The sequence below is a fragment of the Phalacrocorax carbo genome, chromosome 5 (genome assembly GCF_963921805.1).
Source record: "Phalacrocorax carbo chromosome 5, bPhaCar2.1, whole genome shotgun sequence".
NCBI lineage: Eukaryota > Metazoa > Chordata > Aves > Suliformes > Phalacrocoracidae > Phalacrocorax > Phalacrocorax carbo.
In genome coordinates this window covers 28,469,428-28,486,413 of record NC_087517.1, presented here as the reverse complement: position 1 = coordinate 28,486,413, position 16,986 = coordinate 28,469,428, and the positions used below count along the sequence as shown (strand labels likewise).

The window sequence follows — 16,986 nt, the reverse complement described above, 5'->3', positions numbered from 1 at the left end:
CAGCTCTGTCCCCAGGGCAGGATCTTCTGTGCTTAAACCACCCTGGACCCCTCTCTGTGAACAGCCTCTAGGAATAAAAGAGCTTCTGCCTCCTCCCTGAGGGACTTATCTCAGGGCTTGAGTTACTGCTCAGAGCTCCTCCCTAACAGCCAACCTGCATCACCTTTGAAGCAAATGCAACCATTGCTATTTGTCCCTTCCACAGTAAAAGGAAGCTCTTTGTAGCAGGCTTTTTGAGTTACAAATTTTTATCACATCTTCTTACAGCCTTTTCTAGAGTAAGAAACAGCCTATTTCAAACTTTTCTTAGAACTTGCTCCCTTCAAAGCAGTCAGGCCCAAGCAAAGCCATGTACAAATCCTGATCCTCCCTTGAGGTACTGGTCTGCTTTCTTGCATTACTGACTTTTGCAAGTGACAGTAGATGCTCCCACATACAGAAGTCCTGCAAGAGGCCCTAGTGAAACAACAAAAAACCATCCTCTGGTAGAAATGGGAGACTCCTCCCTTGTTAAGTGCTGCCGCCCACATAATTAGGATGCTCACAAACTATAAAGCAGCCATTGTCCTCTCTGCAGGGGTTGTAGTGACATAGTTATCCCAGTGGGCATAGGCAATAACTGCTGCTTGTATAGCAGTTCTTGCCTTATGTAGGTTCTCTGAAGCAAAAGTCAAGAATCTGTGTTGTATAACATGACAGTCTGTTCCAGTGGCATACAGGGCGAGTGATTTCCTGGTCTGACCTTCTAGAGGTTTTCCTAAGCCAGGTTGCTTACTGTAAAGTTATTAAGGTGGCTTTGTGGATGTCTGCATCACTGAGTGTAAGTCAAGTTTAGTCTCTCCCTGTTGGTACAATCAGGCATTCAGTATTCACAATGAGATCTTTTTCACATGCAACTATGAACAATAATGAGAGAGGTTAATAGAGAAAAGTAGGCTACAACTTTGTCCCCACAGGAGTCGTATAATTCTAGGTGAATTTATATTTCAATGTACTTATATTCATAAAGACTCAGCTAAGGGTATGGAAGTCAAAGAATGGAGGAATATGTAAAAAGAAGCGTTAGCAGCTATATGTCGGTACCTTGAAATGTGTTTATGGATTGGTCCAACTGTGAAAGCGAATTATTAGACTTTTCTTCACCTTCTCTTCCATAATTATGTACTAATAGTTTCAGGGACCTTAAATAGCTAGATAGGCAGTGTTCATTTGTAGTTCATTGTTCCTTAGCTACTGTCTTGTGGTAACTGTCTGTTTACAACAGTGGTTGTTTCCCATACTTAGTTCATTATTTGTGATTTTGTACTTTATCTCTCTTCAGCAGCTGTATATTAGTAATTCAGTCAACTTACCATGGACTGAATTTGTCAGTCAGCAAGTTCAGGTAGCAGAAGGGGTAGAGAGAAAGGTGTGGATAGGGAGAAGGCATGAATTTGAGGTAAAGGAAAGATTCAACAAAGGAACGGGCTGCATTGGATTTGAGTCCAGGGACCTCTGAAGTGGCAGGAAAAACCACACACCTTATTTATTTCCTGTAGAAGCAAATGAAAAAGACAAAAATCTATATCTGACTTTCAGATATTTTCAAACCTGTTGTTTAGCTCGAAGGCTTCTACTGAGATCATGGCCCAGGCCAGCAAAAATCATGCTGAGACAGGGCTATGGCAGAGCTTTTATCTCAGGTTTTGCTTGATATCTTAGGGGTAATCCTTTGTTTACTAACAATGAAGACCTGAAATATGCTTAGAAATGAACCTGCCTCTCAACTTTTCTATTGTCCTTTACAAACAGACCCTTGCACAGAAGCAAGGAATAATCTTTACATTCTAAGTAAGCAAATGGCCTTGGCAGCTGTGTGTAAAACTCCCACTACCAAAACACGTTTTATGCAAAGAAATAGGACTTTGTGGATGCTAGTTTCTAGGCATTCCAGCCAAATTAACCTGAGATTGCTTCTGGTATGGCTATTGGAAAGGAGCAAGCTGGCCTTTTCAAGATGCCAAGGCCTTTGAGATAGTGTTTTGCTGAGGGTAGCTACAGGATCAGCTTGCCTGTAGTTTCTCTGGCTATGATTGCACAAAATGAGGGTTCAATTATTCTATTAGGTAAGCCAGCAAACTTAATTAGACTTCAGTCTTCCTTCTGTCACCATATTCACATTGTACCCCAGGTAATTCAAGGCTTGTTAGTTGTTTGCAAACTTTGGAAGTGGGAAGGAATTTATTTGCCCATTGACACATAAGCTGGTATCCAGGGATTTTAGTTGCTCGCTTTCAAAGTGTTGGAGGCTGGCCACAGCTAAAGCTGGGAGGTGATGGTCTGGCTAATAGTATTAAGTCCCTCTGGCCCCTGGCTGCTCTGCTTTCATATATTCAGGGTTAAGCCATTCACCAGACTTAAATTCAGAAAGCAATTTACCACAGGGTAGCCTGGGACCATGGGGAGTGTTTTTGTCCTTCTCTGTCCTTTCAGCTTGTTTCCACAGGGGGCCTTCAATATAATTAATCCCCTGTGGTAAAAGGGCCAGGCAGTGACTTGATCTCTTCTGCTCCTTTTCTGTAGCATAGGCTCCCTTACCAGAGGCCTTAAATTTGCAGCTGTGCTAGGAATGTTCTTGTGTAGGGTACACCTTAACGACTCTCTCAGACTATGTATATAATATGTGTTAATAAGCTTTGGTCTGCCTAGGTTCTTACAAGCTCTAACAGCCAGTAAAGATTCATGGATAAGTGTTCAGGCATAGAACTACCCCTCTTGTCTGCTGTCATGTAGGTTAGGTATGCTAGAGCTAGTGTCTGTAAACTCATGCTACAGGTGTCTCTATTTTGCAGATGCTCTAAGACACCAGTTGTTACTGCACAAGACTGCATTGTAAAAGTGTTCTCCTTCCTTAATCAAAACGGACTTTTGACTCAAAGTAAACCATCCCTTACTGTCCACCATCTTATTGCCGGTGATTGGTGAAGTTACCATACTTACACTTCAAATCATTCTGTTTTAGTTAAGACATCGTTTAATGAATGGTTTAATTATCTTGCAGTGCTCAGCAGATCTGGATCTGCAGCATGGTTCCAGAAAGAAATCAATGTCTCAGGGGAAAAAAAACATGGCAGCAACGAAGGTTTAAGGGTGTGTAGGTGTTGGTAGTCTATGGTGATCCGTCTGAACTTAATTCCCTCTCAGCTGATAGGGTAAGGTTGTCCCAAGAACACCTGCTATAGCAACTTGGGGCCTGTGGGCACTCTGCCATATTTGGCAGGTTAACTCCTCTTGGTTTGGGGAAGGGTAAAAATGAAAGAAAGTAACTAAAGGGAAATGGGCTTAGGAAAGCTCCAACTGCTGCTGGAAGTGGGATTCTTGCAAAATCTTAGCACTGTGGCCTCCCAGAAGTTAGATGTTGACTGCAGCACAGTGCATGCTTCTGAGTGGGATATGAAACCAAGGCTGTGCCCTGCCCTGTGACCTTGTGAATCCTCCAGGGACTCTGCTAGCCTAAGTCCTGACATAGAAAGGGCACAGAGACCTGAATGGTGGCTAGTGTTGTAAAACTTGAAAGCAGAGTTTTAAAGATCCTGCAGTGTTGTATAAACAGTGTGCTGTCAAAGTATGTGAGACTTGTGGGGGCCCACTTGCACACTGAAGGGGTTGTAGACTCCTTAACATAATGTGTCTCTCTTCTGGTTTCTAATCCTAGACCTAGGGAAAGTTGCTACTTCTCTGCACTATGGAGGGTCAACATGAGTTCATGTCTACAATGTGAGGTCCTAGCTAAACAAAAGAGCATAGTGTAGGCCCTGAACTGGAAATGGGAGTGATGCAGTCCCATGCAGAACTTCAGACTTAATGCCAAATAGCAGCAGGAACTATTAGGCACCAGGACTGTTTTTTTCATCATGAAGGGAATAAGCAACTGAAAGATTTATTTTGATATCCGTAGCATTACAAATGGTCATTGACAGAAGTAACTCTTAATAAAGATGGGAAATACTGTAAATGCTTTGGTCTGTCTTAAGTCATGTAGTGTCACAGCTGCAGGTTTGGTATGTGGTACCTCCATGATGACACTGTGGCTGTGAACTTGCCAGTCTGTACACAGGAGAACTACTTCTGAGAAGGACATTGCTTTTATGGGACCATTCAAGAGGTAAGGTTCACTCTGTAATAAATTAAAGCAGAGAGTTGGTCCCATGGGCTCAGTTGCAGGTAGAATTTTGGATTTTCAGGATCATAAATGAATGTATTTCATTTTTTCCCTCTAAGGTCTGAAATAATATTTTTCTTCAAACATGTTCTTTTTAAATTGATCTGAGACTACAGATAATTCAGCTTGGCAATTCAGATGCAGATTTCCTGCTTGGGTGTTACTCATTACCAGTCCATCTCCACTGACCTCAGGGGAATTTTTCCTACCAGTAAAGCAAGCACAGGCTCTGAAGGCCACTGTAGTCAAGACAGTTTCTGATTCTGCTGGGCTTCAAATCAAAGGCTAAAAACATTGCAAAAAATGGGAACTTAACCCATGTAGACTCTGAAACTCGTTGGCCTTAATAAAGCGCTAATGGCACTACTCATTCATACTCATACTATTCATACTCATATTGTTCAACCAAAATGTTACATATTTGTTCCTTCTTGCATGTGTCTTTCACTATGAGTCTTGTATGGTGATTTCTTGAAGATATAGAACTGCAGGTACAAATCTTTAGCTGACCTGTTTTTATACAGCTCTAGTTGTGCTTCTAACGGGTGTTGTAAATGGTATCGCTCCTGCCAGCCTCTCTCTTGGAGGAAGTTGTAGCCTTTAACACTGAAAGCAGACTGAGGGAAGAGTATGAATAAGTCTAGCCGTTGCTTCTGAATACCTCCAAGCTTTCTTTGGATCAAAAATAACTTCTTCCTGATGGTTAATTCACTTACAGGAACAACTTCTGTGTGCAGGCCTGCACCTGCATTTCTCAAAGATCTTTGACAGGCTTGGAAGTGTTACACTTTTTTTTTTTGTTCTTTCTGTGATCATGCTTGCTTTGTGGAGCTGGCTTGCCTTTTGGGCCTTGTATGGTCCTTCATTGTTTAATATAGTGGCACTGGGCTTGGCGATGTAGTTTGGAACTTGAGAGAACAGAGTAGGGGCAGTGATATGTGAATTCCTCATTGTAGCTACAAATGTAGAGCAGCCATCATGGGTAGGACTGGCAGCCCAGCTAGCCAAGTAACTTGGCAGCAACTGCAACCATAAGTAGTCATTGAGGGAAGGGTAGATATAAAGCAAATGCATATGATACTTCATTCAAACTTCAAGACCTCAAGTATTTTTAGCTCAACAGGCTTCCTGAGCAGGAGGTTACGTCTCTTTTGTTAATAACCCTCAGTGGATTTGTCTTCCAAGTGCTCATCCAGCTTCTCCTTGAATCCTGTAGACTTCCTCCTCCCCAAACCCTATGCCACAGATGAGCTGTGCACTGCAGGAAGGGCTGTGGGTTGATCCTAAACTCTGGAGCCAAAATATCATGTCAGCCAAACGGTATCCATGATCTGAGGAGTCTGGTTATTGACATCTGTTCCAACTGCCCTCAACTAGTATGCTGTTATGACAGCTGCTTTTATGTGGAGAGTGACTGCTTTTGCACCTCAGATCAAGCATAGGGATAATCTGAAAATAGCAGTGAGTGTTTGTGTAGAGAAACACACCCTGCATGCCAGCAACTGTAGTTCCTGCTACCAACCATAAAACAAGCTACAGGAACCTAGAAGACTTTTAAGCGAAAACTTGGATGCTCTCTGTGAATTTCCAGTGCTCCTCTCCTCTAGCACCCGTGTTCTTAATGTCTGCTTGAGATTCTGTCAGCATTTGCAGACAAAAGCAACTAAAACCTGACAGTGCCCCTTGAAAACTAGGAATTGCCACCATTCCTGTCTCAGAGAAACTGGAGAGGTTTAGCCACCCCCAAACTCTAGGATGCTGCAGAGTCAAGAATCCAGACATCCTAACTATTGCTCTGATCACCGAATAGTACATTTCTGTCCATTCTTGCCTTTGACCAAAGGAATGCCAGCATGAAACCTACACATCACTGCATAGCTACATTTCCCAGTTGCACTAATTAAACTAGATACTTCATTGGAGTATGTAGGCATACATTAATTGCTGTCTGGGTAGCTGGTCTGTTTTTTCTTTATTTTAGTCTTGCTGAAGGCAAATGAAATATTTTGGTTCCCTCTTCTAAGCAGGCAAGTAGATACTGCGCTTGAACTGCTGTGTTATTTTGCAAACTTGGGTTAACGTGCTAACACGCCTGTTACTTACACTGTGCTGTTCCTATAAATGCACAACATTAGGCATTTGTGAACAAGAGGAAACACGCTTTTTCACACCCCACCTTGAGAGCTGAATCGCTCATGCTCTATTTCTCTCTGGCTGAAGCATGGTGTTCTTATGTACACCAGACATCTGCAGCAGCTGAACAGCCTACTTTGTGTGGTAAAGGGCAGGCAGGAGGGCAGAGATAGTGTCCTATTTACAAAAGAAAGGACAAGAAGGGCAAGGAATAATTCTGTTTTCCTCTCCAGTGTTGTCAGGGAAAGGCCAGTGAGGATCACTAACAGGCTATTACTGATGGGTCATGAGGTCTCTGACATTAGCAAGGGGAGATGTGAGTTTTAAGCAGTCTACCTCACTGCTGTAGAAGTTGTTTGGTGTTATTCAAATACTCCATTATCAGAATGTTTACTAGGCAAAACAAAAATCAAAGCCAAACATTTAAAGCCCAGATGAAATTATTTAATTAAACATGTACTACATAAGATTGTGGAGTGTCCTAGTAGTTCTGTGCTCTCTGTACTGCTTTCTCTTTCCAAAAGTCTCCAGCACCTTGCTGAAGAGCAGTAGTATATCTGCCTAAGTATGCCTGGAAAAATCTAGACTCCACTACCTATATGTAAAGAGGTGTGTTAAGATGTGAGATCCCTTAACTGTGCTTTGTTACATTTTATTATGGCTCTTATTATTGCAGAGTGCCCGCTGGCACAGGATTCAGTGATGATTAGTAGGCATATACATAATTACTTGAACGATAATTAATGCTGCTATAGACTTTTTCCAGCACAACAAAATGTTGTCCTGTTTCTAGTCCACACTGGTATGTTTATTTAATTCCTCTTGCATGCAGAATAGCCTGGCAGTTGAGGGATTTGGCTCAATCTCCTGCTGCAGCATATAGTGCAGCTCTGAGGTTAGAAGGGGCAGGGTGATTGACACCAACTAAACATCTAGTTCATGAAGGTTCACTAAGACATGCTGTATAAAGGTGGTGTGATTTAACGACCTGGAAAAATCCTTTCTGGAGGAATCAGCTGGAATAAGACTGGAAAGCTTTGCTATACGGGTGGTAGCATAGAGAAGCTTGTTTCCATGAAGAATTTGATGCCAAATACACCTTGTTCTGAGTTCCTCTGCATCTTTCTATCCTTTTCCTCCTCAGTCAGTACTTCACTAGATATAACTATTACTGGGACTTACTTTTGTTCCATGGTACATGATAGTTTAAATAACTGCTAAAGGTCCAACTGCATATTGTGAACCCTGGTAAGTACAGAGCTGGAATCTATTTCTAGATCAAAACTTGTAAAACTGGGGAAAACTTAAAGAATCAGACCATCCCATTAATAGCTATATCCAGTGAAGTAATGACTGAGGAGCTCTGCACTTATCAGGGTTATCAATATGCAGTTGAGCCTTCAACAGTTATTTAAATTATCACATACAGTGGAACAGCTGGATAATTGTGAATATTTTTTAAAGCATTCCCCTTCTCCCCTGAAAATGTGAGAGGAATCTGATTTCCCTCTGGACTGCACAACTTTAATTTCTTTGTAGTAGTGAAGGAACATTTGTTTGAACAAGGATTTTGGAATGCATTCACTGTTTATTTAGTGTGGAAGCAATAACTCAGTGCAAGTTAGCCAGCCTCTGCAAAGAGACAATTTTGGCACTTACTGCACCCCAGTCAGGGGATCTTCTGTATTCCCCGGGTTTTGGTAAATACTGTTGGTCCCTGAGGTTGGGCATTTCATACAAGATCCAAGAGCCACCGAAAACCTTGAGGGAACAGATATCAGGGAGATAGATGTAGGCTGGCACAAATGGGCTATCATCAGTGAGTTCTAGTATTTGGCCTTGGAGAGATGAATCTTGTGGGAAACAGAATACGGTAAAATGTAGGAAAGACAGAAATTTAACTGATTCTGACATTACTGAACAAGACAGACATACAGAAAAAAAAAAAACTTTCCCAGCTATTATGTGCATTTCTGAGAAATTGTGTTCTATTCTGGAGATGGGATTGTGAAGAGATTCACTCTTTTGAAGCTTAGAGAGGAGGTTTAATTCTTACCCACAGGGAGGAGCTCAGGAGTGCCAGCAAATGGGTATGATCACATGTGTGGTAGGAAGTAAATGGAGGATGCTTTATGATTTGAAGAAATGGGATTTATAAGGTCTCTATATTATGACAATAGGAGAAGATGTATTCATGTGACTTTGAGATGATCTGTGTCACTTAACTCGTGACCAGGCATGAATAATGTGGCTTTTTCAGAATTATGCTACTAAAAGACACTTACTGTGTTGCTCCATATGCTCCCATTATACACTGGTGTGCAGGCAATTGCCATGTGGCAAACTGCTGAGCTATGCGAAGCACGGTCATGTGCAATGTTCCTGCTGCTATGGCTCTGTAATATATCTTACTAACCAGAGAAGTACTTAAGCAAGTATTAATTCTTTGCCAACACAGCTTTTATGTTAGGAAAGCCATACCCACTGCAAATTTGATTTAACATGTTCTTGTTTCATTGAATCATAACATAGTATGGTCATGAGCAAGTTGCATACATCAGCCTACAGCAGAACTTTCTATCAGCTGGCCTTGCTAGCTCTTCCTTGAGCAATGTAAAAACATTCTCTACCTAGAAACAGTCACTCAGCTTTCTTTTAGCGTTTCCAAGTTATGAACAGACCCTGGAAGTAGCCCTGATATTGAACAGATTATTTCCACCATCTCCAGTGAAACTTTGGGTTGCCTTACTGAACTTTGCCTGTCTCTTGAGTTACTTGAAGAGACTGTATAACTGTATTCTTAAAGGGTAAACCACACCCAATTCCTTAAACTGTGATACGCTGCCAAGCAGAACTCACTTATAGGATTACGTGGCAAGACTTGATGGAGTCGCAGACACGGTAACACTTCTGGAAGTCAGGATAGTCTCCCCTTTTTAAAAAGTGCTGGTGTCCCAAATAACTGGGGTTCTCATAAATCAACCAGCTGCCTTTTTCCACCTGGATGGAATTGCAATGTTTCATGTAGGACCAGAGGTCAAGGTGGTCTCGGCTACATTCACAGCAGCGGCCCCGGAAGCTTTTGTCTTAATAAAAAATGATCTGCAATATAAACATTTACAAAGACTCGTAGTCCATCCCAGTGCCTGTGTCTGAGCAGAGTATTGGCATACTGGGGCTTCCACTTACCTTTCCCATTTTTGGCAGTTTGCTGAGGTGAAAGCTGAAAGCTGTGAGAAAACACTGTGGATGCTTTTATATACCTTAGTCCTAATGCTGCAGCTGCAAAAAGTAACACAAAAGGGCCCATCCTAAGCTGTGGGGAGATCTCATGTTTTGTCTTGACTGCAGTTTTGGCATTTATTGCATTTACTCTTATTTTCTGGGGTTTGGGCTCCATTTTCTGATGCTGCGTGCAAGTAAATTACTGTGTATCTGTGGAGTAGACTACACTTTCAGCTGATATCAACTGTTTCATGTGGTCCACCTGACCCAATGGGGGATGGGTGTGTAAGAAGGGTTCTTTACAGAACCTCCTTTGCCTGAAAGCTATCAAACTCAGTGGACCTGCGTTTCTGGTGTAGATCTGTTCCTCTCCTTCCCCACTGTTGCCTATGTTTGTCCCATAGTATTTGTTCGGTCTTTCCTTTTGTGAGAGCAGATGAACTTTGCTCCCATTTCAATACTTTGTCACCCGCTTTATCCTGGAAACAGGAAAAGTCTTTATCTCACGTGGTGTTGCTAGCTTTTGCCTACTAATCCTTTCTATTGTGTACAGATTTTAACACAGATATGTTATGAGGAAGTAGTGATTAAAAGTTTCAGTCCCTTCCTGGTGTGTGGTTAACTTCTGCATCCCTGAAGACTAAAAGGACTGAAATCAAATGGTTCTTATTACGTGTTTATTGGTGTATCTGTGTTACTGGATAACGTTATAAATCAGTTGGTTCAATTTTTTCCCTTCAAAAGTCTGTTTTAAAAATTCAGAAGGAGTAAGCTGTAAACTCAAGTTGCTCTCTATCTGGAACCAGGAAGGATTGTTGTTTTACCATAAAGCAGAGTGTTTTAACACTAAAGCACAGCTAGTAGGTTACGGAAAGCTTTTTTATTCCCTTTCCGAACTTTTACTCTGTTGTTTTTTTCTTGGTTGGTGCAGGGCTGGAACAAACCTTGACTTGTTTTAGCCTGATTATCATTTTCTTGAACCTAAGTCTTAGACTCTTAAAAACAAACAGCTTCATGGAATATGTAAAGCTGGTTATACAAATGTCTTGTATCAACAGTAGGTGAGGCTTCAGATCAAAAGAAACTACTGCACTCCAAAACCAGATTTAGAATCTTATGTATTTGGTGAAACTCACTCAAGCACGTAAAGGCCTTGTTAACATGATTCATCAGTTAACTTGGCATGCAGATGAACACCTTTGTAGATCTAGTTTATTTAAAAGACCTCTATTTGCAGCTACATAATTTCCACCTCCAGTGGAACAAATGAGTGTTTGTGGCTGTAATGAGAGAGAACAGGGGGATGTTTGGGAGACTTAGTGGAGTGCAGCTTTGCTGACAAGGTCTCAGGCCAAAGAAAAGGGCTTTCAGTGCTGTGGCAAGAAAGGAAAGACAAGGGTGTCTTCTGGGGAAATGGACAGGGGAAATATGAAACCTCCCCTTCACATCCTTCCAAACAAATCTCTTCACTGATGTTGTTTTTAACTGTATCCTTATTAAATGACAGGGGGTAATGTGCACTCACCATTTCCAGACAGGTTAGATACCTTCCTGTCCTCTTTAGTATATTCAGCCCTATTCTTCTGAGCTTTCTGGGTCACCACAGACCACCTGCTTTCATCCTGTTGGATTTCCTTGTTATGATGTTTGTTTCACTGTTGTACTTGACTTGATGCATTGTTGCTATTACTTTAAGTACAGTGTTCAGGGCTTGACTTTTGTCTGCAGGCTGGATGGGTTGCTGACGTGACACAATGTAGCTGGCAACAGGCAGTGTGAGCATGCATGAAATAATACAGAAAGTTAGTGCAAAGTTGTCACAGTGCTTTAATGTCACATCTGACTCTATTTCAAAATGTATAGAGTATATACGCTCTATTTCCTTGTGTATAGAATCATAGAATCATTTAGGTTGAAAAAGACCCTTAAGATTGAGTCCAATTGTATGGCAAACTCATGTGTAGGTCTTGGGGATGATGAATGATGTAGGGAAACTGTTGTTGCTACATGGATTGCACACGAGTTCTTTGAACGATGGATGTTAATGCAAATCCCCATGAAAGTCTATGAAGTCTGGCCCTTGATATCTTTGGCAACCACACCACACACTTGCTTCACATAAAGGGACTATGTGTTTTGCACTGGCAGTGGGATTACCTGTGTGCAAGTACCTGGCAGATCGCTTCCATAACAGCACCTGACCTGGTGACAGCCCGCGCAGAATTTGGCAGTTGGTGTTCCCTCTGACTCTGCTTTGCTGCAAACAAACTCCTTTTTTTGAGCCAGTCTGGGCTAGATCCTGTTTTGAGCACCTCTAACCATTCTTAGGTATTGAAAATGCAGCAGAGATGCTTGATCTTTCAAGAATGACTCCCCTCGTGGAACCAGTATCCTTCACATTGTTTTAGAGAGACTGAGTAAAACTGACTATCATTGCTTTGACTTTGGTATTTGCTCATGCTGCTGGCTGCCTCTCGAAGAGGTATAGTCCTATGCACTTAATACATTAGATTCCATCCTGACAAAATAAATTATTTTCAAAACAGATTGGTTATATTTTTGTCCTACAGATAAACCAATCTCTTGCACAAAATAGGGGTATTTTGCCATTCCAAGATGAGTGCTAGGTGTTTCCCCCTGCTATTTGCCTAGGAAAAAGCTCTTCACTAAAATGAGTGAGAATTTTCAGGAGTAGCTAGGGAATCGGTAGTGACATGTCTGAAGTCAGGATTACTGCAGCAGAAATGAGGGGGAAATTGGAGCTTGCCTGCATGGGCAGTACTCTAGCAACTCTGGCTATGATGGAAAGACTCTGACTCACAAGCTTGTGTGGGCGATTTAAGAAGTTAGGACCTCTGGTCCTGCAGGCAGTGTGTCTGTGCCTCAGCTGCTGTGGTGTTCACAGCCAAGAGTGTCAGCTGAAACCATCACTGATTTCAGGGTCATAAAGTGGGCTGTGAATTGTGGCACCAAGTTGCCACCGTGAGTTCTGCTACTGGAGTCAGCCTCTGGGGTACAATGGGCAGCTCTTAAATTGCCAAAGGGAAAGCGGATGATGCCCTGTCGAGTTCCTCACTTGCTGTACAACATGATTTCAGGTACTTATGAAGAACAGACCCAGTATGGTCTCTTACTTTTCCCACTGTGAATATTATTGCAGTGCAGTGGTGGGCACCAACTGGATACATGACAACTGTTGCCAAGCATGCATATATGATCAGAGGCCTCTTCTGGGTCCTGTAGAACAAATTCATGACTCTGCATCTCATCTGAGCTCTGAACTATGTCCGTTGCTTTTTGTGTAGCTGAGAAATGATTTTTAAGTTGTCCTAGCTAATTGGTCTGGTCACAGGAAAGCCTTTTTTTTTTTTATTCAGGAGACAGTATAGCTCAGGAAAGGAGGAAGTTTCAGTTGAGGTGGCAGAAGGCTTTAATTCACCAATCCCATTGTGCACACACCTACAAGGACCTTTCAGCTCCCTAACTTCAGCTGCCTGAAAATGTGAACATGTGAACAGCAAACCACCTGATCTGCTGGGCTTGATTTTTGTGTACAACCAGACACCAGCCCGCCAACAGGGCAGGTACTTGCACTCTGAAAATGAAACACTGTTTTTATGCTTATTAGCATAGCAAGATTTCTGTTGCTTACTCCTCTTAACCCCACCAGCCTTATCTATAAAGACCAGGAAGTATTAGCCAATGAAAAGCAAAAGACCACGGCAGTACTCTAATAGCAAAGGCAGCACTGGAATAACATGGCTAATTACCTATTTGTTAAAGTCTTACTGTTTATTTTATTGCAGGTCAGTGAACAGAAATCAGTCATGAGATGTTAATCTCTCTCTCTAGCTGTTTAATCTTAACCACCCCCTCCCCATTGTTCTCCTACTTACATGCTCAGCAGCAATATCCCCTCCTCCTCTCTTGTAATGACCTAATTTCAAAGGACAATTTCTCTCTGCTTTGGCTTTTAAGGGGTTAGACTGATGCTGTTTGAGTTGGAATGAAATTTGCTCAGGTCCTGGCACTAGCTGCTGCCTACTGCTCTACTGAATTTTTTTGTGAGAACAGAAGCCTCTGTTCAGAAGCTGATGGGTGCTCTGAGCTCCAGGAATGAGCCTGTGCTGAATGTGACAGTGCAGGCCTGTCTCAGCAGTGGACGCAGGCCATGGAAGAGAAGTAGGAACTGCTAGATGGGATTGGATAGTGAATTCAGCAATCCTGCTTTCTGCAGAGTGTACTAATCAGGCCAAAACATGCTGCAGAAAGTCATGGCTAAAGAGTTCCTGTGTAAGGGAGGGTGATGTTGCTGTTGATTTTCAGTTCCTTCTAGTCTTCTCATCTGAATCCCTTAGGCCTTGAATCTTGGCAGACATGGCTTGAAAGGAAAGTGAGGGGATGTATGGTATGGCCAAGAAGCCCCATCAATGTCAGCACACGCTCACCAGTTAATCTGTAATTTTTGAATGTACCAAACTGTGGTTAGGTCTTTCCCCATGGGCAGCTCAGAATTGAAAGGACAGATGTTTACAGCAATTACATTTTATTTTAGACCGATTTTAACTGGAAATCTGTGATAAGTTATGTTTAAAAACAAACAAACAAAAAAGCTATGAACCTGGAGAGTTGAAAGCAAGCTTTGAGTCTATGAGGACTTCTAAAAGAGCCTGTGAATCCCTGATTAAGTTTAACCATCCCCAGGCTTTCTTGTGTAGTGCTCTCTTATGGCACCTCTGTAAATAGGCTCAGTGACTGAGAATAAGCAGGCAGAAGAGGAAAGCCAGTTTTGCTTCACATGTGTTTATTGGTTTTTCCTTTAGCAGATATTTGTATTAGAGTACAGGACCATCTCCAAGGCATGGCTTAATGCAGGTGTACAGTATGCGACCATACTTTGGATGGATGTCTATCCCCTGGCTAGAAGTAGCTGGGAATCTTCATTTCTGTAATTTTTATATGTAAAGAGCTCTAATGGAGTCTCTCTACCCTGCCATTAGTGTTAAACGCACCTCTCAGCAGTGAACAATTCTACCCTGCTGAGCCCTGAAACTTCTTTGCAATTAAGTGGAATGAGTCCTATAGAAACACCCCATGCTGTGTGCCCAGGCTTCCAGCCAGAGAAAGAGAAGGATGTGGGAGGAGAACCATGCGCACACAACTCTTATCCCAAGGTAGAATTAATACAAGGATGAGGGCTGTGACAGTCCATCTAGGAATTGGGCAGTGTTCTTGTACCGCACAGTATGGATGGAACAGAGGCAAACCATTAGAGATCTACAAGCGGGGAATGAAAGACAGTTAGGTTTCAGCGCTACACTGGCACTGCAGGGAGAGGCTTTTTCTTTAGCTGAATCCTTTAAGGAAATAAGAAAGTAGGATGGTTAAAGCTGAAGAAAATGGGATCATCCTGAGAGGCATAACCCTCATGTCACAGGCCAGGAAGCTCATTCCTGCCCCGCTCTGGATCATGTGTGGGAGTTGCACAGCACTGTGGACAATGAGAAGTGTGTACTCCCTGTCTCTGAAATTCTGCATCCCCTCTTTGGCCCTGTAAAAGTAGCATAGTGTGTTGAGAATCAGTAGGGATACACTGGGAAAATGTAAGCTCCCAACACACTGGCAGGGAAACAGGAGAGAGGTGGCTAAGGGAAGAGGAGGGAATGTCTGAGTCTTTGGTACAAGATATGAGCGGTGGGAAGGAAGGAATGACTGCTAAGATTTAAAACCCAAACAAACCCACCTCAAACCACAAGTTGCAAGTGCATTACCAAAGTGAAGGTAGAAGATATCAGTTAGCTCACTTACAGCTAAGTGAGGTACATGAATTCTGGGTCTTTGTTATGTCTTTGCTTCCTTTGCATTCCTTGCATTTGAATCTGTTCCAGGCTTCTCCAGAGAGATTCCTTGTTTTGCTTCTGTGGCTCCCTGCAGGATGCAAATGTTAATAAGCACAAGCACAGCATGCAGGGCTGAATCCATCAGCAGAGATGCGGACTGCATGGCAAATCAGATTCCCTCCTACTGTGTGACATGTGACGCACATTGAACTCGAGGCTGTTGGGGAACCCCTCCACTTGGTGAAATCCAGCCCTGCTGCTGCTACAACAAATGTTTTCTTAGTTCTCCTGCTCAGTGGAGCTGCAGCAAACAATACTCTTCAGCAAATCATGGACAAATAGAAAGGCAGAGCCTAAGTCATGTACATGCTAGGCTGATCTGATCTTACTTGGTTCTTTACGGAGTCAGGTTTTTGTTCTGTTTTTTTAAAAAAGTGTTCAACTGTTTTTTAACCTGGAAGTGACAGTGAATGTGTTTTGCAGGGATATTAGCCAGAAGAGTGCCTTCCATGTGTATGTTGAGTGTTACTGGAGCTGACTTTCCGGCTCATGAGTGACACCTCCTGCCAAGGTATGATTCAGTTGCTGCGACAGTCCAATTTAGCATTGACACTATGTTTTAAATTAGTGCTACTATAAAACTTCTCATGCTAAAAAGCGCCAAGCAGGGCAGACAAGAAAGGCTTTGTGGGCTTTGGGTGGCTTGAGGTGCCTCTCTAGCTGTGACATTCAGCATTGCAAAAACAGTTGCAAAAACAGTTTTACTGGCTTGCGTGAATTCTTCAGACTTACTTTGACAACCTGTTGCTTTCCTTTGGTGAGTGAGTCCCGTTGCTTGCTGTCCTTCTTAGCTCTCCTTGCTGAACAAGGCTTGGTCTTTTGATATGCTGCTGCTCTCCGGTACTTGATGCCTTGGGAGGGAAAAGGGCCTCACATCATCTTGGGCTTACAGGGTGCCACCAGGCTGGTTTACAGACCTACTGCATGGGTTCAGTTGCAATACATGGTTGGAGGTAAGGGGTTCCAGCTTTAAATTCCCTAATGCTCCTGGAGTTACTCTGTTTTGCTGCACTTGGAGAGGAAGCAGGGAAGGGGAAGGGGGGTGGGGTGGCTCTTTCACTGGCCAGTAGAATAACTGACCTTTGCAAAAGTACTAGTAATAGTTCAAGCTTAAGAACAAACAAGTGATTGTGAGACATGAAGGCTGATCCTATCAGAAATGTGTAATCTTACTGTTTACCTCAACTTGAGGAGAATGCTCCTTTTGCAATTGTCCTGAGCTCAGGAGCCTGAGCTAAACACTATTTCTAGGCTACAATGAGAAAATGCCTGTATGTTCCCCCCACAAGAGAATAGGCACAGACCAAGGTGTACACTCTCCTTTCCATGTGCAGCTGCTGGAGCTCAGCAGGCTGTAACTTGGTCACTCTGCTGGGCCAGAATCTGCTGCCCCATGTCCCCTTGCCCTGGCCTTGCGGAATCTGGGGTGAAATGTACTCACTTTGCTTCCAGGCATACTCTGCAGCTTCAGGGGCAGTCAGCATGGCAGATGGATGCAGGGAGAGCTTGAAAGGTTGACTCCAGTGG

At 42.7% G+C, this 16,986-nt stretch overlaps 1 protein-coding gene across 1 annotated transcript; it reads right to left on the bottom strand.

Annotated features, from left to right (window-relative positions):
- Window positions 1–7,945: 7,945 nt before the first annotated feature.
- On the bottom strand, window positions 7,946–9,532 carry LOC104049660 (gamma-crystallin D-like). Its single transcript, XM_064453244.1, is given in 4 exon segments — window positions 7,946–8,187; window positions 8,901–8,964; window positions 9,206–9,436; window positions 9,524–9,532. Coding segments are annotated over 4 exon segments (546 nt in total).
- Window positions 9,533–16,986: the final 7,454 nt, after the last annotated feature.